Genomic DNA, 27326 nt, shown 5'->3' with positions numbered 1-27326 from the left:
AGAACCTAAAATCCCGTTTCTCCCCGTTGACACGACAACACATAACCGGCGTTTTCAGAAATCTCCACTAGTTTTTAGAAATTATCGTTTTCTGTGATAAGACAGGGCCTCGGACAGGGGGTTTTGCAGCACCCCCAGCACCCCTACTTCCCGCGGTACTGGGTGCAACTTACAGCTGAATGTAGTGCCATGTTGTTAAACGAAAACCTACGCTAGCCTGGCTCGCTCTCGCGCATCTCTGTTCGCGCTCGTGCATGATTGCGCGTCCAGGTACTTGGAATGGGTGGAGTCAGAGTCAGCGTTGAAGGAGAGGGGGTAGGACCATTTGAGTTGTGTATTTTCAAAATCTGCTGGCGTTTCGCAAATCACCTACCCAACCTTTAATTAAACATGGTTATATGTATTATTATTATTATATGATAGTCAATAAAGTCAACTATGCTATTGTGGTAGTAAAATAATACCATCATTCAGAGAAACCAGGACTAAAACAAAAAAAACTCTGCCAAGCAGTTTGTGAAAAAACCTTTTCCGAGGAAGTAAAGGTCACGACCGAGGGACACCAGCGCCGAGGTATGCCTGGATGTGTGGAGCTCTGTCTATGCAGTGGTTTATGTTCATGGCATGGTCTAAAGAGAGTTTATCTTTAGCTTCTCTGACACTAGTAGAATACCACGGTGGGTGTGGATGTGTTGAGCTCAGTTTTGCCAGCAGTTAATTTGTATGCCTGCATCCAAGAGAGGGTAAAGCTTCTTGGAAACTTGAAGCATAACGCCACCGTATGTTATGAGTAGTAGTGCTGCACCAGTGTTTCCCCCAACACAGTGTTGTTAAGGCGGCCGCCTTAACAACAATGGGGCCCCGCCTTGACTACCAATGTATGCAAGTATACATATATGCATATTTTTTTTTTATTATTATGCATTAACAGAGTAGAAAACTCTCGTACAAAGAAAACATACTTCCATCAGGTGTAAAAAATAAAGATCAATAATGCATCGGTAATACTGTTCACAACAATGTTCGTGCCATAAAGCTTTTTGAATTGAATTGAAACTAAAATATTGTTATTTTTGACAACAGTACTGTACACATTTTTTAGTTTGTATGTTTGAGTTGAGATTTTTATTTTTTTAATTATCAGTAATCTGTGTGCATTTTCCTTGATAACCAAGCAAGTAGACTCATCATGCCACCATTTGTTTATTATATCGCAATCGCTAATTTCGCAATATTGTCCACAATAATCGCAATATGACTTTTTCACCAAATCATGCAGCACTATTTATGAGCTCCATCTGTGCAGCGGATGATGTTCACGGCCTTGTCCAAAGAGGGTTAAGCTTATCGGACACTAATATAATGCCCAAGTGTGTGTGGCATACTTCCTATACACCATTGCCTATTATAAGGCTCATAAACAAATTTGTCATAAGGGAGATCAATGATCTGGAGCAGTATGATGAAACATAAAGGACGGCTTGTCTGTCACTGCAGCTGGCCTACTACTACTACTACTGTGATCACCGTAAGGATCCATTATACGTTATTTAAATATGGACCGTGTCTTCTCCAGTGTCTGGCAAAAAGTTATCCTTGTCTCTCAAGATACCCGCCCCACAGGTATGAATCTCTTCCTACTCTATGTCCTCTTCTGTCTCATTCCCTTTAGACGCCGCAACAGTCTCTCATTCATTCAATCCATTTGAGCTCAATACGGTTTATAATGCCACAAACTCTACTAAACTGTCGTGTGATTATTTCACTGAATCACAGCTCAATATTATGTTTCATGAGGGGGTCAAAAAATGTATTTTCTACTTTTCATTTGAATATCCGCAGTCTGCCCAAAAACTATGATTGTTTGAAACTATGTCTATCAACACTGTCACACTCATTTTCAGTTTTAGCTTTTTCTGAAACATGGTTAAATTATGATTTTGTGAGTCTTTATCCTTCGTCGAACTATAATTCGACTCACTCCTGCAGAAACAACAGAACAGGAGGAGGAGTTTCTTTGTTTGTCTCAAATGTTTATAATTTCATCACAAGAAAGGATTTGAGTATTGAGTTCGATACGACCCTTGTGGAAACTGTATTTATCGATATTGCATTAGGTAATAAAAAAATATTATAGTCGGTTGTATTTATAGGCCACCCGATTCAGATATAAATACGTTTAATGACGCATTGTATTCTACTTTAGAAATCATTAATAAGGAAAATAAATTGTGTGCATTATTGGGGGATTTCAATATTAACTTGCTCAAAGAGGATCTAGTATCCACAAGAGTCTTTCTGAACACACTTTACTCTGTTAATTTTTATCCTTTAATTACAAAGCCATCTCGTATTACTAGATCATCAGAATCTTTAATTGACAACATTCTTTTTAATTCTCTGGATTATGAAATCACTTCGGGTTAATTGATGTGTCATATTTCAGATCATCTTCCGGTATTTCAGATTGTGCATGCTATTGATCCTCCTAATGCTAAAGTACTTGTGGCCAATTTCAATTTCGTAAATTCAGCAGAAATAACCTGCTATCTTCCAAAACTGCAATCAGGTACATCTCTTGGGATGAGGTTCTTGGGCTAAATGATGTTGATTCAGCTTATCATCTTTTCATAGCCCTTATTAATTCAGCTCTTGAATCATCTTTTCCGATGAGCAGCCATAAGTCTAAAATTAATTCTGCAAAGGGGAGACCTTGGATTACTGAAGATCTGAAGAAACGCTCCCGTAAAAAAACTCTATAGGACTCTATAGGAAAGCTATTACAAACTCCATCCCTTCTAACATAGAAACTTATAAGAAATATAAAAACAAATTTATAGGTGATATAAGGAAAGCAAAAAAAAAAATATTATGCAGTAAAATTCACCCAAGCATCAAACGATATTAAGTCAACCTGGAACCTCACTAATCATTTGTTGAATCGCAAGAAATCGGCAGCAACTGCACCTGCAGAGATGCGTGGGAAAGAGAGTGTCCTCTCTAACCCTAACGAAATAGCTGATGGCTTTAATACTTTTTTTGTTAATGTTGGCTCGGATCTGGCATCAAGTATCTTGGACACAAATGAGAACCCTTGTAACTTGATTAAGGGGCAATATTCTCCTCTCAATACCTTTGTACCTCCAACTTCACAGGAAGTCCATAATATCATAATGGAATTAAAGAATTCAGCCCCAGGTCATGATGGCATAAAGAGCATCTTGATCAAAGAAACCATTGATCATTTAATTCAACCGATAACTCATATTCTTTCTTTATCACTCCAATCTGGAATTATTCCCCTCGATCTTAAAATTGCTAAAGTTATCCCTGTTTTCAAAACAGGTGATACTCATGATTTTGGAAACTATAGACCTATATCAATCCTGCCTTGCATCTCTAAATTATTGGAGAAATTAGTTTATGCAAGAATATCCAAGCACTTAACTGTAAACAAGATCCTACTTGTTTACAGTTAAGTGAAGCATATGCTTCATCCTACTCCTTTTCGGACATGTTGGGTTCACATTATTACTTTTTATACTGACTATTGTTATTGTTGTTTTCACTATTCTCATTGGATTTGTTTTTTGTTTTTTTTGTTTTTATTTTTTTTCAGTTCACTTTGTTGTGTTACCCGCACATGTTCGAAATAAACTATCTAAACTAAACTAAACTAAACTATATGCTCACCAGTATGGATTCCGTAAAAAACATTCAACAGAGCATGCATTACTCAAGCTAACTAACTTAATTTCATCCGCCATGGGTTATAGTAAGTTTGCCATTGGGATCTTTTTAGACTTAAGCAAAGCATTCGATACCGTTAACCACAGTATTCTGATTTCCAAATTAAATAGATATGGAGTGGAGAATATTGCCCTGAACTGGTTTAAAAAAAAAGGTTATTCTACCAAGTCAAGAATCAGACATGGGGTGCCACAGGGTTCAATACTGGGCCCTTTATTATTTTTGATTTAAATAAACGATTTAGCCATGTCTTGTAAACATCTTTTTCCTGTATTATTTGCTGATGACACTAATCTTATAGCAACTCATAATGACTTTAATTATTAGATTAACTGTGTAAATGATGAATTATTATCAATTGCCAAATGGTTTCAAATGAATAAATTAACACTTAACGTGAAGAAATGTAACTTTGTGATCTTTTGCAACATAAACAAGTCTTACCCCAATGAACAAGCTAAAGTATTCATTAATGGATCAGAAATTATGCAAGTAAAAGCTTCCAAATTTTTGGGAATCTTAGTTGATGAAAGACTGGTCAAATCATATAGACTTGGTTTGCAAAAGATCCACGAAGATGATGGGCATATTAAGAAAAGTGTGTCCTCTAATTCATCCTTCTGCTCATTTAACGTTATATTATAGCTTTTTCTTTCCTTATTTGAACTACTGTAATCTGGTCTGGGCGGCTTCATATCCCAACCATCTCAAAAAATTATGTATCATTCAGAAGCGATTCTTAAGATTCATCTCACATTCAAACAGATATGCTCCATCAGCACCACTTTTTATAAATTATTCTATTTTGCCAATTCACAAATTAAATATCTATCAGATATGTTTATTCATTCATAAATTTATTTACAGAAACCAAGATCTCCCTGAAAGCTTTCAGTCTTTGTTTACTCACTCATTTAACGTACATTCACATCGCACTAGACACAGCAATAATAACAACCTATCTTTACCCTTTTCCCGCACATCACATCATCAATTTAGTATGTCGTATAGAGGCCCTGCATTATGGAATGTACTACCTCCCTTATTAAGATCATTATCATCCTACTCACTCTTCAAAAAGCAGCTTAAAAAACATCTTATCTTTTCATGAATCATCTTATTACTGAATTTAGATTATTTTTGATTTATTTATGCACTTTTTCTCCTTATTTTCTAAGGTTTATTTGTTAGCCTTATAAATATTATTTGTTTGATTATTGACAGGGGTGGAACTCTTGTACAAGCCCACTGGGCTTCGTTCCCTCCTTGCACCATTATTGTGAATGTGTGCTAAATAAATAAACTAAAACTAAAACTAAACAAGGATTGTACTAGAAAAAGTTTCACAAAGTTGCCATGGGTCATAGCCATAGGGTTAACACAACCTACCCTCCTTCCTAGAACTCTTGGCACAAATGTATCTTCTTTAAATCTCAGCGTTCCACTTGGAGCTGAAACAGGGGGTTAGGGTTCACCTACACTTTAGATCCCCCTCCTTACGACGAAAAAAAGGATCCGATATTAAATCAATATCGGACACATTTTAAAAAAATTTAAAAGCTATTTGGTTTGCTTAGAATGATCTACAAAAGCATGAAAGAAGTGTTTACGTTGAGGAAAACAGATGTCAAACTCCCTTTGAAATGCCCTATTCTTACGAGAACAGATTTGACTCAATGTCTGAACCAGCCTTTCCACATGCTTCGCCCGCTGCATTTTAGGCTAGTTGAGCTAACACATTTTGTGGTCAGCGGGGTGTGAGCCATGACTCATGACTGTAGCAGACACTAGGACTAGACTTTTCTGCCCAGTTACACAGGTCTGCAGGCCTAGTTTACCAACATGGAAAGGTTGCTTAGCAACAGGGAAGGAATGTAATAACAAAAAAGACAAAAAAATCGATTGGGTTCCGTTAACGTTCTCCAATATGCCTTCTATGGTGTGAATGTCCAAGGCTTCACAACAGCAGCACTGAACAATCACATGAGCTGCAGCTATTTGAAAAGCATTTCCTAATGGCTGCTTTTAGAACCTAACTCTGAAAACTCCTTTATAAATAATTAAAATAAAAACATTAAATGTATAAAAGATCTTGTTTGCGATCTACTGTAACCAGCAACTCATTAGCTAGATAATGGCATGCAAAGTTACACTGAGATATTTTGCCCAAGACAATACTCAGGTTTTTATACACAAAACAAAGTTTCGGTTACACTGTGAAAACCTTAGTGTCTTCAATGTACAATGGACTTGTGACAACATCCCACTGGAATTCCGTAGAAGCATGGCCCTCTGCCAGACTAATTTCCCATCGCATGTGCTGTGCAATTCATCACATGTACAGATGGACTACAAGTTCATGGGAAACAGGCCCAGTGATATAGAGCAATATCGTAGTCATTTTTTAAATTGTTGTTCAACTGGATAAAAATGAATCAATCTTTGAAGGAGAATTCCATCATGTTTGATTTATCATTGCACCATTTACTTCTTTCCCCGTAATTCTAACATTGGCCAAGCTAGGCTCGCACTGGAAATTAAAATTAATAAAAAAACGAAAGGTTTTAAGAGGAGGGTTGGGCTGCAAATGGAGGCAATGACAAGGGTGTGGTGATTGTAAAACGCTGAGGCATACACACCAAGTCACGTGAAGATTTTTAGATACGGGTCTGTCAACCCTGTAAAGAAGATAAGGTTTCCAGTTGACAGGCTGGACATGGAAGCAATATTTCCACACAGAGTACACAGCATACTCTGGCTATCTTAAACCACCAAAAATGAACGATATTCCAGCAAATAATAAAGGTGTTTGTTTGCACAAGGCTGAATGACGAGTCCCTGCTTGTTCCCAAGTGTGTTGGTTGCTAGTCGCCATAACAAATCAAAAGGAGCATTTGGCAAACACATTGCCACAAAAACAATCAAATAAAAAATCATGCAGATATAACCAACAGGATCCCAACAAACAGAGGTTGTCAGAAAGGAGAAGCCCTTTGATCTATTGAACAGATTCTGATGTCAACCTACGGATCACGTGGCTCAGTGGCCTGCCCCAGGTGCAGCTCCAAAGCAGACCGCACGTCTGCTCCGGTCCGGTGTGGTAAGGATTGGTTATCCCTGTACAGTTACAGTATACACCTGTTATATAATTTGAGTGTCAGTGGAACTGATGTGGCAGAAGGATGCAGGCTCACTCAGGATCAAACCATGCATCTTTCCTCCACTGATAGGCCGGGGCGACCACCAGCCCTGAGGAAATGACTAGAAGGAAATGGGAGCAGTGGGACAGAACATCCCAGCAACCTTCTTTGAGGCTGTTTCCGTCTCCGTGGAGACATTGGGCATTTCTAAAGGGGACATGTTAGCCTTTGGCTGGCAAATGCGTTCCTCTCAATAGTCCGCTAGTCTAATCACATACTGCAGTGTGAAATCTGATATTAGCATGTGATGTTTACCACTGAGGATGCTTTAGGCTATTATACGACTCCTGCCCTGTGTCAATGATATCAGTCAGTAGGAGGAGCAAGCAATATACAGATACGACAAGCTTTTGATCGGTGCCTGCTTGAAGGAACACTGTCAGAACATCATTTTCAATACTGATGAAATAGGGCGTTGTCCTAAATGTTATGCAAGTCTGGGTTGAGAGAAGAGACTGGGAAAACTAATTGTGTACAATTAAAGATACAAAAACAATAAATAAAGGCAGGGAAGATTGCATTGAGTGCATTCCAGAAGGATTGTTTTCCCCTAGATCAACAGTTTAGCTCAATATTATTTTTTTCCAGTAGCATTGGAAACAGGATAGTATTGAGGAAACTCAAAAACACACTTAAAACAGACCACGTGATTGCGGTGGTTTAGAAGAACAGATTAAGCTAATACACCAAACCATATTTCCTACGAGTTCCTAAATTAACAGGCTATGGTGAGAACTCAAACTAGTATGAGTAGGTACATAATAATATCTGTACATTATTTAAAAAGCACTGTATACCCATACAGTATAGGATTCCAGCCCATTAATGCAAGAAAGGCAACAGCCAATCACTTGGCTCCAGTCCCTACATGTTGATGTTAATGTATTCCAGTTCAGAATGGGGCCGCCCCGTCTTGTCAATGGCTACTTGTACTCCAACTGGTTTGTCAATGAGAGGCTGCAATGCTGTGATACTACCGGCACACCCAGGGAGGTAACTGAAGACAATGTCACACAAAAAGAAAAAATGCCTGCATTCACATATGGACTAATAATATTTCTTAATGGAGAATCTTAACAGGGAATTTTGGCAAAGGGCAACATAATACGATCCTTGCCTTGGACAACAACTGGTCTAGAATATCCCAGAAATATATTTTTATCAAAGACGTCAATGACACCAAGAAGTACTATGCACCTACAAGCATATATATTATTGTATTGTCATTGTAGCATCCATTAACATGATATGCAGTATTGATATTAAGTTGTTATGTTCATCTTCTCTCTGAGCTGTGTGCTTCCTTGTCCACATGTGAATAAGCTGCTGCATTAGGCCAATGCTCAAAATAACGTAATTCTTCTTTATCACCAAGCAGTGTAACCAGAGGTTGCAGGAGCAGAAAGAGGCGTATGACCCAACGCATGGAATGTTGCACAGTAGAAGGCAATTAAACACACGGTTTTCAGTTAACCTTCAAGAGATTATTTTGTAAAGCCAACTAATAAAAGCAGCCATGTGCATTTCCTTTTCTTCGCAATAACAGGCACTGCCTAGAGAAATGATCTAAAAGAATAGACAGTGTTCTCATTATAACACATCTGCTAATGCTAAAGCAAAATGTTATTGGAGAGCAACAGAAGTTCCCATAGTGTAGAGTCATCCTCCTGGTCCTGGACACAAAATCCCAATGCCCTGCATACACACCAGCGGCCTTTTGTCAGCAAGAACTCATGAAACTCCACCTAAATCCCCTTCCTGTAGCCAAGGCCGTGGACCACCATTGTAATCAGATTCCAGCTGCATTCCACTGCGTTTTTTGCAACAATGAGATAAGGTGGTGTTTTTTCACCTCAATGCCTTCCAGCTCCCACGCCTCTAAGCCACCATGTGCCACAGATCCTCGAGTTTCGTGTATGTTTTTGTAAGACATCTGAAAAAAGATGACGCTGCCTTGCGAGCCAGCCGTATTCACGCGAGATCACGTGATAATCCTAAACCTAATGTATTCACCATCCACCCCAAAACTACTGCAATTAAATGCCAGGCTTTGTCCTTTCTGACATTGCCCTTATAAAAAGGATGATTTATTCTCTCGTCGTCCATGTTGCCGACCCTCTGATTGATTGACTGCTGACCTGGTGCCACCGGTCATAACGTAATGTTGATGTGAAGTTGTGATAGGCTACATGAGCTGAGTATTATGTTTTATTTTGAAAATTTAGCAGATGCTCTATGGCTTTTACTATTTCACTTCCTGCCCGGCTCGATCTGCTCTGTGGAAATTGACGCGGTTCAGCAACGGCTCGCCTCAAAAATAGAAGTGCTAAGGTTTGGGTTCCGGATTGACTTGGCTGCCAGATCGACTCGGGGTCCTGCGTTTACAGATGACGTATCGACACATCGACATGAGCCAACGGACAAATGTATTAATGGGGCTCAATCATAGACATAAAAAGAAGGCTCAATCCGTTTTCGTTTTGATTTCATTGAACGCAGCCCGTTCTTTCGCACAAACAAAGCCATTGGAAACGCGTCTTAAAGCACTGATGATTGCATAATGTAACCCAGTTCCTGTTAGGGACTCTTATTCTGAAGGAGGAGAACGGAAGTGTCTGCGTGTGGGTCGCTGTTTTGACTCCGTGTTGGGAGCGCTGGAAATAAAGTGGATCGCCGCATTCAGTGAATTAAGTTAACCGATTCTTCTTTTATATACAACCCAAGTATAGGCAACAATAATTTGTACATTAAATTAATTAATAGATTACAAAACAAAAAGGAGATAGTTAATGCTTGGGAATAACATGGGAATGAATGAAACGCGCATGCGCATTTCAATGACTGCGTTTACAGGAAGTGCGTCATTATTGCGCATCTAGGACCCCGAGTTGATCTGGCAGCCGAGTCAATCTGACACCCACACCTGGGCCGTGTTCCAATACCCGTACTGTCCGTACTGCGTACTCAAAATTTGAGTACGCAGTACGTTCCAATTCAGATCCGGCGAAAAGAAGTATACTTCAAGGACCCGGATGCCGTACTCAAAATGGGCTAATCGTGAAGTGTGGATCGAAGGACACTCTCCGTACTCAACGGCAGCCATCTTAGCTACGTAGCGGAAGAGGCGGAGCCAGGCTGAGCCAAAGTCGGCGCATTTTCCACATAGCCTGCATTAATAGTCATTTTGCAGTTTTTATAGCTTTTTATAGCTGCTAGGCGTAAAGAGTTCACCGTTCAAAGCGGGATGTTTATTGCAGGGGAGGAGCCGCGGCGGCAGAGCGTCCATTCCTACCGGGCGCGTAACGGCAGCGTAGCGCTGCCTTGCGAGCCAGCCGTATTCACGCGAGATCACGAGATCACGCGATAATCCTAAACCTAATGTACTCACCTTCCACTCCTAAAACTATTGCAATTAAATGCCACGCTTTGTCCTTTCTGACATTTTCCTTATAAAAAGGATGATTTGGTACATAAATGACTTCATGTTGCTGAACTTCGACAATGAGTCTCTCGTCGTCCATGTTGCCGACCCTCTGAGACCCTTTGATTGATTGACTGCTGACCTGGTGCCACCGATCATGACGTAATAATGTTGATGTGAAGTTACATGAGCTGAGTATTGCGTTTTATTTTGAAAATTGACCGGATGCTCTATGGCTTTGACTTTTTCACTTCCTGCCCGGCTCGATCTGCTCTGTTGAAATTGACGCGGTTTAGCAGCGGCTCGCGGCAAAAATAGAAGTGTGACAGAAAGATAGCGTTGCGGCGCGGCACGCCGCTCCTGAAACGCTGCTGAAACGTTCCGCGGCGCGCCCGGTGGAAATGGTCTCATTGATTAGAGTGGAAGCGATCAGCAGCGGTGACCGCAGGGCAGCCGTCCCGGGGATTCCACCGGACGCGTTACGGCAACGTTACGGCTGCGGCACGGAACGGCTGCGACTCTGCCCTGCTTGCATTTCCACCGGGCGCGTTACGGCAGCGCAACGTGCGTTGCGAGCCAGCCGTATTGACGCGAGATCACGAGATCACGCGATAATCCTAAACCTAATGTACTCAACTTCCACTCCCAAAACGACTGCAATTAAATGCCACGCTTTGTCCTTCCGGCCATAGCCCTTATAAAAAGGATGATTTGGTACATAAATTACGTTGTGATAGGCTACATGAGCTGAGTATTTTGTTTTATTTTGAAAATTGACCGGATGCTCTATGGCTTTTACTTTTTCACTTCCTGCCCTGCTCGATCTGCTCTGTTGAAATTGACGCGGTTCAGCAACGGCTTGCGGCAAAAATAGAAATGCTACGGAATGATAGCGCTGCGGCACGGCGAGCCGCTCCTGGGACGCTGCTGAGACGTTCCGCAGCCGCGCCCGGTGGAAATGGTCTCATGGATTAAAGTGGAACCTATCTGCTGCGGTGACCGCGGCCAAGACGTGCCGCAGCCGTAACGTTGCCGTAACGTGTCCGATGGAATCAGGCCTTGAGACGTTCCGCGGCGCATCCGGTGGGGATGGTTTCATTGATGAGTGGTCTGATTTCCACGTCCCCGGTGGAAATCAGACGTAAGGCAGAACTGCAGTACTGCAGATTTCTGAAATGGAGCGAAGCTCACTTTTTATTTTCATATTAGGGCTGTCAAATTAACGCGTTAATTTCGATTAATTAATCACAGAAAAAATTTGCGTCATTTGCGTTGAAACAAAATGGAGGCAGACATTTTTTGCTGTAGAAGGAGGGGTGGGCAGCTGAAAGGAGTTTTTAGTGAAACAAATGTTGTTTCGGCCCGGCATTCAAGAGGCCCTAGTGCACGGCCCTGTTAACTTCTCGTGTCCGAGGTTTTTTCTTTTACTTAACATGAATGAGCATTACGGTATCATTTTTATAATATTGTTAATAGCCTAATAAACATTTGAGGTATGTTAGTATTTAATTTTTCATTTGCTTGTTTAGCTTTGTATGGCAGTTAAAGGTTGGGTATGGGATTTGCGAAACGCCAGCAGATTTTGAAAATACACAACTCAAATGGTCCTACCCCCTCTTAGGGCTGTACGATTATTGCCAAAATAATTATCACGATTATTTTGATCAATATTGATATCACGATTATTTACCACGACTATTCATTGAAAAAAAAATCTTTTGAATTTCTACCACCCCCTTGTGGTAGGAGCCACACACTGTGCTCAGCGGCAAATTGATATCGACGCCCGACCCGCACCCGAAGGAAAATTATAAACATGAGATGTAACGCCGGGGAATTACACCCTGTGGTGTTTGGCCTCGTGCTTTAGGTTGCTGTGCAAAAAAAAGCACATCATCCACTGTTGACGGTTTTAGTTGACTCCTGCGCTTTTGTTTAAAGAGCCCATGCCATTAAAATCACATTTTTCCTGTTGTTTGTTAAATAACATAGGTCTGAATAAGTTTGTGAGCTGTGGTAAGTTTGAAATCTATGCAGTTTGTCGGCTGAATGCAATAGGCAATGAAAGGAAAAAGGCAGAAGAAATGAGCCAATCTGGATAAGGTGACACTGTGACGTAGCGTTGTCAAACTATTATTCATGGCCCTGCCCACTTGGTTGGTTCGTAACCACCCACAAGAATTCTGAAGGAGTCGTGATTGAGCTAGTGCTAAATGCTAATACGCGTATGGTAGTTGCTTAGTTCGTAGTAACAGGCTAGTTACAGAATTTTGAATGCAATGGCAGAACGACATCGAAGTACATGAACTGCGACATGCTGCCTGCCGCCGGTTGCCGCGGCGCGAGGCACCACCGCCGCGAATCACCACCGCCCGGCAGCGGGCAGCCGGGCGGTGGTGCCTTGCGCCGGCAGCAGGCAGCGCGCGGTTCTGTCTACTACAGATTGATGTGGAAGTGGAAGAACCAGAGACGTCGGAGAACCCGACGAAGTCCTTTGTGATTCATTATATCGTCTGGACGTGCACACAGCTTTTGGCCGTGATAATATGTATTATTTTATATAGATATCTATGTATTATATGATATTATTTAGATATAGAGCTCCAGGACTGTAACGCAAGTGTTGTACACTTCCTTGTTATTTGGATAACCGTTCTGCTGTTGGTGTGATGGCGCATAACACGTCGGACTCTCGTCTCTGGTATTTCTACAACGAAACTCTTAGTGGGGGTTATCTCAGCCATGGTTGAGAATGAATTGGGGGAAAGGAACATTGGCTTTGACTCCCTGAAGTAGGCATGAACCACAACATGGAGGAGAAAGGGATTGTTGACCGCGGTCGTCTCCCGCCGGAGCCTCGCTGCCGATGGACCACCGCTTCAGGAGGCGGTGATTAGCGCTGACCGCTGCCGAGGCGGCGGGAAGCAGGGCTCAAGCGGGATACATTCGCGGCCAACAATCCCCTTCTCCTCCATGTCGTGGTTCATGTACTTCAGGGAGTCAAAGCCAAAGTTCCTTTCCCCCAATTCATTCTCAACCATGGCTGAGATAACCCCCACTACGAGTCTCGTTGTAGAAATACCAGAGACGAGAGTCCGACGTGTTGTTTAGATCCTAATAACAACTCCAGCAGCGTTACAGTCCTGGGGCTCTACATCTAAATAATATCATATAATGCATAGATATCTATAGCAAATAATACATATTATCACGGCCAAAACCTGTGTGCGGACGATATAATGAATCGCAAAGGACTTCGTCGGGTTCTCCGACGTCTCTGGTTCTTCCACTTCCACATCAATCTGAAGAAGACGCGGTCGTTTGATCGTCTGGAGGCTAACACAGCTTTTGGCCGTGATAATATATATTATGATATAGATATCTATGTATAAAATGGGTTTCTAATAGGGATCGACCGATATATCGGTCGGCCGATATTATCGGCCGATATTCGCGTTTTTTACGTGTATCGGTATCGGCCGATATGCGGCCGTTTTTTTTTTTTTTTTTTACTTGTTCTACCTCACCTGTTTTTACTATTTGTTAAATATAGTTTTTTATATTGAAGTTCAATAAATGTTCCTTTTTTTTAATTGAGACTTGTAACATTTGTTATCAGTGTAATTTTTATGATTGAGGGAGCAAAAAAAAAAAAAAAAAAAAAGTAGTATCGGCTCTAAATATCGGTATCGGCGTATCGGCTTATCGGCTAAGGCTGATGAAAAAATATCGGTATCGTATCGGCCCTAAAAAATCCGTATCGGTCGATCCCTAGTTTCTAAGAGCCATTGCGATACATCCACCGTAAACAGAGCGCATGGTACCGTGGCTACAAGCTGCTCAGGGCCAGGTGATAATATATATTATAGATTATATGATATAGATATCTATGTATAATATGGGTTTATAAGAGCCATTGCGATACATCCACCGTAAACAGAGCGCATGCAGGGCCAGGTGATAATATACATCATATATTATATTATATTATATAGATATCTATGTATAATATGGGTTTCTACGAGCCATTGCGATACATCCACCGTCAACAGAGCGGCGAGCGCATGGTACTGTGGCTACAAGCTGCTCAGGGCCACACCCCCACCCCCCTCCTTGACCTGCCTTGACACGCCCACCGTAACCAGAGCGCATTGTACTGTGGCTACAAGCTGCTCAGGGCCACACCCCCACCCCCCTCCTTGACCTGCCTTGACACGCCCACCGAAACAGCGCGTTTGGGGGAAGCTCAATGTGCGACTGGTTTGGAGTGGCTGTAACTCTGCACCACGGCTGAATTTCGGGGACGTCTTTGAATACTGTGTTTGTAGCCCACTAATACCTATATTAAAGCATCCATAAATAGCATGGCATGGGATCTTTAACATTTCCAGCACCGGAGAAGTCTCGCTCGCAATCGCAAAACTTGCGTCTGCCCGCGCTGTTCAGGCGTCCGACCCGCAACCGTGTCTGACACAGTAGCCTACATTATTTTTCACCCGTTTCATCCAATCGGTGCATGCTGAAAGCGTGGGCAATGCTCGCAGATTGGTGGAACAGCGTCCTATCATATGAGAGTAATGTTGAGCATTTTTTAAGAAAGGATTAAGTTTCCTTTTCCTCAATAGATTTCTGTCAAAGAAACCTTTAAGCTGGATGTAACATCAGGAAGTCAAGTCTATGAAGGAGCTAAAGTTTTGTCTATTGCCAATCATCCATATGCCTCAATATATTGTGTAACTTACTGCAAACACAGTGTACACGTGTCGATAATAGTGGTGCAACGGTTCACGGGTTTCCCGTGATCCGTACGGATCAACCATCACGGTTCGGGACGCAAGTGATCCGCGGATCGGCTGATTAAAAAAAAAAGTTGTGCGTTGACGTGATCAGCGCATGTTTAGAGGACAATTCCGGTATTAACAACATCATCAAGTATCGTAGCGAAATACAGTTTCTGTTGTGTTTTATTTGGCGTTCCGTAAATCCCATTGAAACGTAAACCGGAACCGGAACCGGACGTCTTTAGGTTTGGTTGTAGTCTTTTCGCGTATCAACAGTAGGGCTAGAACCGAGCGAAAAGACTACAACCAACACCCCTTGCAATGAGCATGAGTCTCCCAACCGAAATCAAAGGATTTACAAAATGCCAAATAAAACACCACAGAAACTGTATTTCGCTACCAAACTAAAAAAAAAGAAGATAAGGATGTCTGCATTGCCTTATCTTGCCATTGAACGAGGCTAACTAATAAGTTAGCCTGGTTCTACCAGACTCTCGTACTTCACTTCATTTCATTTCATTTGTACAGAGAGTCTGGACCTAATCAATTGACAAACGTTAACTCACTTGAAGGCGGGTGTCTGTTGAAGTTTAATATGATTTGATCTGCCCAGTGCCACTCTGGATCTGCCATAACCAATCGCTAACGTTTGGTTGTGACGTATGTCATGCGCCGGGAATCACGCGCAGGTTGTACACAAACCAAACACCTTGCGCGTCTGCAAGAAAATGTCCGTCAACGACAGCTGCAGGTTTTGTTCGTCAAAGGGAAAAATTGCACATTGTAAATCAACTACCGACCTACAACAACCACTCAAACTGGCGGACGACTTTATCGTCATTGTTCTCAGACACGCCCTCTGTTCGCTGATTGGGCGCCGCTGTGGCGGCGCCAGAAAACCAAATTACATACAGCAGGTCCAGACCTAGTACTGAAGGGAAATTCAAATTGAGCGGAAGTACTTAGGCGGGCGGAGCCAGGCTACTAATAAGTATGGAAGAAATAAGAACAATTTCCTTTAACAAGCCCATGGTTCATTAATGGTATTGTGAAATATAGGTAACAGTAGGGATGGTGTGAATGGTGAGAATGAAGGACATTGATTAATCAATGATTGACTCAGATAGAAGACGAGGACGAAGTTAATTAATTAATTTGATTACAATAATCAGTATTTTAGGGTTAACTCTAACCCTCAATCTAGTCTAATTAAAAGTAATTATTCATATCAAAACACAATTTCTCTTTTGTTCAGAGTACGATATTGCATTTGACATAGTTGTGACTATTTGGTGGGTCTTTCTCTTTGTGTAACACATTAACAAAATCCAGTAAACATTGGGCAATATTTGGGCACAGTACGGTCTGCTACATTTCAGCCAGTGTGTTGCACCACATGGCAAAGCACTGCATTTCCTTTACAAACTCACTAACCATGCTAACAGTTGGAGGAACCGAGCCGATTAAAAAGTAAGTTTAGACTTTAGTCAACTATTATGCAAATGTTTGGTATTAATAGCAATGAGGTGTAAAGCCAATCAAACCAAAGCCATGAAGGTCCATTTACAGCACCGTTGGTATTAATATATTATGTATGCTAAGTCAAACATGAAGATTAACAGCCATCATGCAGAGACACGTCTGCAGGAATGCAAGATATTTAAAAGGCGGTATGCAACCAGGAACAGCAGAAGAAATATTCATTTTCTTTTTGCAGCCATGATAAGTAATTCTACCAGTATTGGAACTACAAATGTAAGAATCCAATGCTACAAAATACAAGCATAAGATTTTAAGGGACATTTATAAAAGTAAGATCTCTATATCTGGAATTTCATTAGGGCTCAAAAATCCATGTCTTATGTCCAAAAAAATTATAAAAACTAACCAAACAATTAATGCATGTCACACTTCGACTGGTGGTTCAGATGGGAACTGAGGGTAAACAGGTTATTGTATGCAGCCTGATTTCAACATAACCAATCGCAGTTTTAACCATAACTATTCTATAACATTTCGAGGCCAAAGGCTTTTTAAAGTCAAAAGCAAATGTCTTTGCTAGACCATTTCTTGGTCCATTTTCCCTGCATTTCTTTGGAATGTCTTTAAGCAGCACATACTTTCAGATCCTGCCTCATGCCTCTCTATTTCCTTTGGTTTCATGAGACACTTCCGGGTTCAACCCAGCCTGATAAAGCAAACTACTAGTCCAATCAAAGTTTCCTAATACAACAAATAAGTCAGGGAATAGACAACAATCATGGATATTGACTAGTTGATATGAGAGACTTGAGTGTGGAACCTGCTATGCATCCCATATAACGCAGGTAGCAGGTCTACAAGAACACAGAATCTGACTTTACAAAAGTACAGACTGACCTAGTTATACAAATTCAAATAAACACTGAATCTTTGCCACTAGCCATGACAATTGAGAGTCAAATTGTCCAATTGTTATACAAACACATAAGCACAGAAGGAGGTTAAATCATACTGGTCAATATATCGGTCACAACAGCACTTTTAATCACTTCATCTTTTCACCCTCTGATCATTAAAATAAACTGTATCCAAATAATAGTTACACATACGTTTCAAAAACTAAGATTAACTCATTGTGTAGGCTAGCTACCAATATATGAAATACATCAGTTTGGCAAATGTGCCATCATAGCCTGGTTCATGTTCTATGAAATCCCTGGAGATCAAACATGGTGAAGTTTGGAAGGAAATGTGAAGAGGAATGGCATCCATGACCAGGAAATAACTAAATACAAAAGACACTGGACGTCGTTAGACTGTACAAGTAGGCCGACTTGTCGGTGGTAATCAAAATGGGAACAGTTAATAGACCACATATAATGGATAACTGTTATCTCTGCCTGGCTCATCCTTCATCGCCTTTATATGGAGCATGTTTTAAGGGTTATGATTCAACACCTTATAGGACAGGACTCCTCAGTTTGAGCAGCACCTCCTGGTCACGACGATAGACCGGCCTAGCACCTCAGTTGACAATGTAAAACTTGGTGTCTTATAACAAAAACATGCATAAGCAAATCCTAAGTCTTACGTGAGATTTGATTTCACTAGGATTTAATCGGCCAGCCGGTTTTCAAATCCATGGGTTTGCGTGTAAACGTCTGCCAACAAAACAGTAAGGTCACCATATGTTGTCTCACTTTGATCGGTAGCATTCATACATTGCCACATTCACATGTTATTTCCAAATTACATGGCCCTGCATTAATGACTTGGCCATGCATTTACGACATGGCCCCCATTGCCTTCGACTATCTTCGACTCTCCATTGCCAGCGATCCACCGAGCACCTAACCCCACCCCTCACCACACAATACAGCCTTCTACTGCGGTACAGGATAAAACGTTACCAACCCAATAAACATCCAGTTCACAGCGTTCACAACGGGGAAATCGTAATAAACATATTGAATTCAATGTTTGAATCCAATTCGGAAAGAGACACATCTTTGCCTATTGCCGTTTAACTACCGTAGGCCAATGCTTAGGAAAACAATTGAGATTCTCTGGACCTTCCCGATTGATTTAGCATCTGGCTCCTCCGGCCAACCCGGCTAGTAGCCTATAGCAGCAGCCCTGATTCAAAACCTAGGCATTTTATTCAAATGAGCGATCAACCCTTACCTTCTAAGATATACAAAAAATACTCCGGACAGCCAATTAATAAAACACAGTCCGACGTTTAACCAATTGATCCAACACTTGTTGAAACCGCGGATGACAACTCGCTTGTGTTCTTCTCCCAGTCCCAGCACTGTCACCGCTTGGTTCAACGCCCTCCCAGAGCCCGCCTCTGATAGGGCGAGGCAGGAACAGCAGAGTGAGCAGCAGCCGTGGCCACCAATCAGCGCACTCAGATAAGGGAAGGAACTTCCTGCCCCCGGGCTGCCAGTCTGGCCCATTGCGTCACACATCGCCAAGGTACAATGTAATGCGCACAGGGGATGCACTGTAATTACGATGACATAAAGGGGTGACAATGGATTAGAGTGGCGTTCATTCTATAAGCACCCTGTCTTTTAATGACATGGGAACTCAATGTTCAACGTTATATATGACCACATTTATTGATGAGGTTTCATTATTTATGTCGTGAATCGATTGATGAAGATGTGAGTAATTATGTTTCCCACTATATACAAATTTGAAATGTAAGGATAATTTCCACTCTAGAAGTAATTTACATATGCAGAAATGTATGTAGGACACCACCAGATGGCAGTAGATTGTAAAGGAAGGGCAAAGCTTCTGTTGAATGGCAAACATCTTGAGTAAATTTTTCTTCTTTTAATAGAACAAAGCATCCCCAGCTCTTTTATTCTCACAACTAAACTCTATCATATGTATCTTACTACAACTTGTCTTATAATGGTCTTTCTTACCTTTCCGAACAGACGGCTTCCTCTCCAGTCCTCTATCAGGGGATTTCTGAGCGATGTCGAACGCTGCTTTCATCTGGGCAACCTTTACAGAGTAGGCTTGCTCCAAGGCCACGTCTGGCTTGGTTTCAGCCGACTTGGGCCGATCATGATGTAATTTCTCATGCAGTTGATTTGTTTCCTTTATGAGTTCAGAAACAGGCCTAGATTTGGGAGTAGCCTGAGATCGATCACTCTCAACAGCACTATCATCACCGTCTCTGGCAGACATTGCAGCATGTTTAGTTTCATCGTGTGGTGTCTGTTGATTCTCACTCTTCAGCCTCATCCTAACCCCACCTTTATCTGACATATGCGCGTTAATGGCATCAGAAGTGGGGTTATCATTGGGATACTGGCCTGTTCCGATGTCAAGCCCAGTGGTATGAGTATTATGTGTCTTATGGGTGCCAACCATGTGCCCACCATGCTGTTCCTCTGAAGACTTAGAGGTCAACTCAGAAAAAGGTGGAGATTTTAATACTAGATCACCAGCCACTACCTGTGGTCTGCTTCCCTCAGGAGCCCCTGGCTCAATGTCCTCTGGTGAGGTCCTATCCCATTGGACATCCAGGCTTGATCTCATCTCGACTTCCCCTTGGACTACAACATCTTTTATTTTGACGTTGTGTTCCGCATTGTTGAACTTGATGGCTTCTGAAACATTGGTCTGGTTGAGAGCCTCTACGCTGTTCTCTTCTAATAAGTCAACTTCTTTGATCTTGGAGAGTCCCGGAGCCGCTTCCTTTCTGCTCCGACTCAGCAGCTTCTCGAGGATGGAGCCGGGCTCACTGCGCGGCAGAGCCGGACTGGCCCCTGAATACGACGCTCTGGCTAGGTATGTCTCCCCCTCTTCATGATCAATGGGAGCGAAATCCTGCTCATTGTCTTTGATACCATGTTCTTCATGCTGCTCATCTCCTCTTGGGGTCTCATTCTGACCTTGGGGGTCCAACAGCAACAACCTCTTCTTCCCTGCTTTATGACCCACATTCTCAGTTCCTTTGCAAAACCCACCTTTTCTGATCTTGGACTCAGAGCTTCCATCTACACAATGATCTTCCACAGTTTCTCCATCACAGTTCACGTCATGTAATAACGATGTTTCCATCTTCTTTCTCTGTGACTCGGTGTTAGGCTCCTCCTCGTTCATTCCCCCGCTCTTGGTTTGATAGAACTGATTGAACTGACGGTTCTTTCTGGGCCTCTGCTCCTCACTCCTCGCCCTACTCCTTGGCATCTGGCTCCAGTCCGACTCCTGGGTTACAGAGGGAAAAGTGCTGCCTCCCTCTTTCTTTACTTCGCCCTCCTCTCCTCCTCCCCTTTCTTGGTTGTCTCCTCCCTCTCTCCATTTGCATGCACTGAAAGGACTCACCCAATGTTTCCTGGAGTGTACATTTTGCTCAATAGAAGGTGCAGGTGGCTCCTCCTCTGAGCTTTGGTCCGAACCCCGGAGGCTGGCTCTACCTGAATATTGTCTTGTGCTGCAAACCTCCTTCTCCCTCGTGCCTCCTCTTCCTCCCACCGCACCGCCAGCCTCTGTAGGCAGGCCTTCAGCTCCAGGCAATGCTTCTTCTAATCCTTCAACCCCTTCCAGTTTGTCTTGGACTTGTCCCATGTTGTCCTGTTGGGAGAGACATGCAGTTATTCTAATGATCCCTGGTTTACATCGTAGTTTACTCCATGTCTTTGGCATCATAGACAAGTGTTGTTTACTCCTTTTCATTTGTTTATTCTTTAATTGTCTCCACTTTCTAAATGGAGTGGGCTCTCTCGCGCTCTGCATTAACTCACCCTTGCTGTATTGTAGCCTAGAACCTTTTCAATTATGAACCATGTTGATATCCAGGATTAATACATATATATATATATATATATATATATATATATATATATATATATATATATATATATATATATATATATATATATATATATATTAATATATAATCCTAAACTGTCTCCAAGTTCATGCTGAAGTCAACGCTAAACAAAAGAAAATGCCCACTTATTGTAGTGTTGACTCATTGGAATGCTCATGCTCCTCCAGTACTCGCTTGTAAATCAACCTTAGGTAACAAATGAGAGTCACAAGATTAAGCTTCAATCTTTGTGTTGTGTGACCCTTGAGGCTGTGTTTTGCGCAATCTTTGCTTAAGAAAAATTGTTTCTATAAAATACACAATGTCCCAATGCATGACATTTCAAAAAGAAACGTTTGCTTACTGCTGTCTGATTTTAAGTCATATGCTGTGAATATATTTATTAATACATAATATTTTATTTTCCCCAATGAAACATCTTTATCAATGGAGAATACAATTATCAGAAACAAACCAAACTGTAGAAAAGCAAATGCTGTGACATAATTGAGTTTGTCCTTAATCGTCTGCTTAGTAAAGTCTGCACAATGTATCTCACTGAGAACTAACATAACGGATCCCCAGAGCACAATCTTAACTCATGCCAAGAGATTTCAGGTGCATATTCATCCACTTATGATATGATGATGATAATAAATCCTCACGAGGACTGAACCAAAGTATGGATTATATACATTCATGAGTATTTACAGTGTGTGTCTTTCATTTTCGGGAATATATATGAAAGTGTGCGTTTACAAAATGGCTGTGTGTGTGTGTCTGCTGTGGCCTTATCATCTGACAGTCTTAACGCTCAGCAGCAACGCAAAAACACAGCTGTGTGACGTGTGGAAAATCACGTGAATTCGAAGAGTTTAATTTGAACCCTGCCTTCAACGATCCTCATCCGATCATGCGTACTGATACTTGACGTACCAATGGTTGATTACCACCACCTCCACCACCACCATCACCCACCACCACCACCCTGATCGACCTTACACTAATGCACTGCCCGCCACCGTGGACATTGTAGGGTGAGGAGCCACAGTAACCTCCACGCCCTGCATGGAGTCCAGCGGATGACCAAACCTTCAACAACCAGGCAATTCTCCTACACCACCCCCAACTGCCCCCAAAGGGTCTACCACTCATCATTTGATCAACATGTGCTCTGCTGCCTCACACATCCATACTCCGAGGAGTTCCCCACAGACAGTGAACTCACCAATAACAACTCACCAAGCCCTTATGAGAAGGATTAAATAAAACGGTGTTCATCCAGCAGAGGAACGTACTTACTTCTCCCCGTCTGAGGTGCTGCGGGTCCTTTTGGTACACAGGACAGATAGGTATGGAGGCCAGCAGTACGCAACGGAATTTTGGATTTCAACTGTCTTAAAGTGGTCATCAGGTCTGCAGAGTTCAGAACTCACCAGTCGGACGAATTGATATCTCGCTCTCTCTCCGAAGGGTGACAGAGTGTGCTTTGTTAGTGATTTGGCAATTCTCAGTCTCAGTCCGTCCCTCCAAATGCAGGAGCAATGGGAGCCTTATGGCTCAACCATGTGATGTCACAGCGCATTTGACGACTAACACAATCAACGTAAAAGCCACAATGAAGACATAGGCTGTACCTTGAATGGGAAAGTACTGAGCAGCCCTGGTGTTACCCTGTCTAGCAAGGACAATGAGTTAGTATTTTCTTCCACCCAACAACATGTGTACAATTACAGACATTTTTCGAAAAGAAGCTCGAAAACAAATGTTTTCACACTCAGTTTATTTATTTCTCTATGCGGTTGCTCTTCACACAATGTTTTTCTAACTGCCTTGATCTATGCACACATGGGTGTGTAATTTTGAACACAAGTTCAAAATTATGAATAGAGTAAAGATGTTTTCAGCGGTTATCTAATAAGGCTTAGGGCGCACTCACACTAGGCAAGTTTGCCTGTTCCGTGCTGCAGGAAGATTCAGCACGATTCCACCCTTCCCACTCCCCCCGCTGGCCCGTGGTCACACTGCTCCACTGGGGAAAGGCATGAGGTGAAATATGGAGTTACTTAAACCAGTTGACGGCCATGTCGGTAACTGATGGTAAATGCTTTGTACTGTGGCATCTGACCCATGGCGACCTGCTGAAAGAAAAGTTTCATTAATAACCAGAAGTACTTTCATCCGTTCTATGCTGCTGTTTTTGACATTTTACACAGCATTGGCGGTCCCATGATTGCTACTCATGCACAAAAGAAAATATATATATTTATGTTAGTTTTCATCAAGCTCATTTCATCTCCTAGACCTCCTCTGTCCTGTGATCACCCCAGACTTCTCCCACTTGGGGCCACCCCTACCACAACACACATCCAGCACACACCCTCATGCTGGGAGCTGCAGGAGCGTGTGATGTCAGTGTCTCCTTGATGCCAGCCAAACACAATATAACTGGTGGAGCAAGGTTATATAGCCTCCCATGGCAACGGAGTACAGATTGTTTTTATCTGCCGCCACTTGTTTTGTTGACTATTTACTATTTCACTATTTAAAACGTGTTACCGACACACGCATAGCTCATTGGACCCAGGGGTGTCCGATGTTGCATTGGACCTGTGGTAACCTATGCTGGGAAAATCTCTATTGAGCTTCTCAGGTGCTTGACGGGGTGGAGAGGAATATGATGTGAAGCATCTCTGTTAAAATGAACACGCTTTGGATAGTTTATTATTATTAGATACCTTTTAATTAAATTGAAATTATTTTTTCTACCTTTTTATCAATTACCCCATATTCCTAGTCAAAATAAAACTATACATCCATAGTTGTGGATTCATCGTTGATATAGTTAATTACAAGGCAATGCAATGTATTGGTCATGTATAGCTTTTTATTTATTTATAAAATTCAAGATAAATGAAAATGAAAGGATGAATTGATTTGCCTCAGCCACAAGTAAGGTGACAATAAGACGACTTAAGGAGTTCACCTAGTGTTCAGGTAATATGAAATCTCTAGAGCTGTCAAGCGATTAAAATATTTAATCGTGATTAATCGCATTAATGTCATAGTTAACTCTAATTAATCGCGATTAATCGCAAATTATTTTTCTAGGCTAAATATCCCTTGATTTTTTTGTCCCATAATTCTTCTCATTTTAATTCTCTTATCAACATGGTGAAGTGCATCGGCTTGCCTTGTGCAAATGATTTTTTATTGATAACAACATTGGCATATACACTGATCAAAACAGGACGATACAAAAAAAGAGCCTATAGTGCAATTAAACGACTGCTTTGAACAAATGTCATTTGAACATAGCAGTCAGGCTACTGCTTCTTTGTTTTGAGCTAAAGAAAAAAAAAAAAAAAAAAGTTTTTTTTTTTTTTTTTTTATAAAATAATTGCGTTAATCGCGCGATAAAAAATTTAACGCCGTTAAATTTGGTTTGCGTTAACGGCGTTAATAACGCGTTTAACTGACAGCTCTAGAAATCTCATCTCATCTCATTTTCGTCCGCTTATCCGGGGTCGGGTCGTGGGGGGAGCAGCTCAAGCAGGGGGCCCCAGACTTCCCTTTCCCGGGCCACATTGACCAGCTCTGATGGGGGGATCCCAAGGCGTTCCCAGGCCAGTGTTGAGATATAATCTCTCCACCTAGTCCTGGGTCTTCCCCGAGGTCTCCTCCCCACTGGACGTACCTGAAACACCTCCCAAGGAAGGCGCCCAATGGGCATCCTTACCAGATGCCCGAACCACCTCAGCTGACTCCTTTCTAAGTAAAGGAGCAGCGGCTCTAATCCGAGTTCCTCACGGATGGCTGAGCTTCTCACCCTATCCCTAAGGGAGACGCCAGCCACCCTTCTGAGAAAACTCATCTCGGCCGCTTGTACCCGCGATCTCGTCCTTTCGGTCATCACCCAGCCCTCATGACCATAGGTGAGGATAGGAACGAAGATCGACCGGTAGATCGAGAGCTTTGCCTGCGGCTCAGCTCTCTTTTCGTTACGGTGCGGTAAAGCGAACGCAATACCGCCCCCGCTGCTCCGATTCTCCGGCCAATCTCACGCTCCATAGTACCCTCACTCGCGAACAAGACCCTGAGGTACTTGAACTCCTTCCCTTGGGCTAAGGACTCATTTCCTTCACTCTCTGGTCCCCCTTTTTGAACAGGGGAACCACCACCCCGGTTTGCCACTCCTTTGGCACTGTACCCGACTCCCACGCGATGTTGAATAGGCGTGTCAACCATGACAGCCCCTCAACACCCAGAGCCTTTAGCATTTCTGGCTGGATCTCATCAATCCCTAGGGCTTTGCCACTGCGGGGATGTTTGACTACCTAGGTGACCTCCACCAGGGAAATTGACGATGAAACACCATCAACCTCGAGCTCTGCCTCCAACATAGAGGGCGTGTTATTCGGATTCAGGAGTTCCTCAAAGTGTTCCTTCCAACGTCCGACGACCTCCTCAGTTGAGGTCAACAGAGTCCCATCCTTACTGTACACAGCTTGGATGGTTCCCCGTTTCTCCCTCCTGAGGTGCCGGATAGTCTTCCAGAACCACTTTGGTGCCGACCGAAAGTCCTTCGCCATGGCCTCTCCGAACTTCTCCCACACCCGCTGCTTAGCCTCCGACACGGCAGCAGCTGCAGCCCTTCGGGCCTGTCGGTACCCTGCAACCGAGTCAGGAGTCCTCCAGGATATCATATCCCGGAAGGCCTCCTTTAATCGGACGGCTTACCTGACCACCGGTGTCCACCACGGTGTCCGAGGGTTACCGCCCCTGGAGGAGCCTAAGACCCTGAGGCCACAGCTAGCCACCGCAGCTTCAGCAATGGAGGCTTTGAACACCGCCCACTCCGGCTCAATGCCCCCAACCTCCACAGGAATGCCGGAAAAACTCCGCCGGAGGTGTGAGTTGAAGATACCTAGGACGGGGGCCTCCTCCAGACGTTCCCAGTTCACCCGCACTACTCGTTTGGGCTTACCAGGTCTATCCGGAAATTTCCCCCATTCCCTGATCCAACTCACAACCAGATGGTGGTCGGTTGACAGTTCCGCCCCTCTCTTTACCCGAGTGTCCAAAACATGCGGCCTCAGATCAGATGACACGATCACAAAATCTATCATTGATCTTCGGCCTAGGGTACTCTGGTACCAGGTACACTTATGAGCACCCTTATGTTCGAACATGGTGTTTGTTATGGATAATCCATGACTAGCACAGAAGTCCAATAACAAACGACCGCTCGGGTTTAGATCAGGGAGGCCGTTCCTCCCCACCACGCCTCTCCAGGTGTATCCATCGTTGCCCACGTGGGCGTTGAAGTCACCCAGCAGAACTACGGAGTCCCCTACTGGAGCCCCATACAGGACTCCATTCAGGGTCTCCAAGAAGGCCGAGTACTCTGAGCTGCTGTTTGGTGCATACGCACAAACAACAGTCAGTTTTCCCCCCTACAACCCTTAGGCGCAGGGAGGCGACCCTCTCGTCTACCGGGGTAAACTCCAACACCGCGGCGCTCAGCCGGGGATTTATGAGTATCCCCACACCCGCCCGGAGCCTCACGCCCTCGGCAACTAGGGAGAAGATAGAGTCCAACCCTTATCCAGGAGTACGGTACCAGAGCTGAGACTGTGCGTGGAGGTAAGCCCCACCAGATCTAACTGATAGCGCTCCACCTCCCTCACAAGCTCCGGTTCCTTTCCCCACAGCGAGGTGACGTTCCACGTCCCCAGAGCCAGCTTCTGCCGCCCGGGTCTGGTCCGTCGAGACCCCTGACCTTCGCTGCCACCCATGTGGCTGCGCACCCGACCCCAACGGGTCTTCCCACAGGTGGTGGGCCCATGAGA

At 43.0% G+C, this 27326-nt stretch overlaps 2 protein-coding genes across 2 annotated transcripts in view; both read right to left on the bottom strand.

Moving 5' to 3' along the window:
- Nucleotides 1-18978, bottom strand: part of coro1ca (coronin, actin binding protein, 1Ca) — a 105065-nt gene extending 86087 nt beyond the window's left edge. The window contains exon 1 of the mRNA XM_030373617.1: nt 18819-18978. The gene's annotated coding sequence lies outside the window, so the exon portion shown is untranslated. The remainder of the gene's footprint in view (nt 1-18818) is intronic.
- A 144-nt stretch (nt 18979-19122) lies between these two features.
- Nucleotides 19123-23010, bottom strand: LOC115556520 (uncharacterized). Its single transcript, XM_030373616.1, has 2 exons — nt 22777-23010; nt 19123-21236 (listed from the first exon to the last, which is right to left on the bottom strand). The coding sequence occupies exon 2, from the start codon at nt 21228-21230 to the stop codon at nt 19482-19484; it is 1749 nt and encodes a 582-aa protein (XP_030229476.1). The 5' UTR covers nt 21231-21236; nt 22777-23010; the 3' UTR covers nt 19123-19481.
- Between the last annotated feature and the right edge of the window lie 4316 nt (nt 23011-27326).

The sequence above is a fragment of the Gadus morhua genome, chromosome 13, assembly GCF_902167405.1.
Source record: "Gadus morhua chromosome 13, gadMor3.0, whole genome shotgun sequence".
Taxonomy (NCBI): domain Eukaryota; kingdom Metazoa; phylum Chordata; class Actinopteri; order Gadiformes; family Gadidae; genus Gadus; species Gadus morhua.
This window is presented reverse-complemented; position numbering and strand designations above follow the sequence as displayed.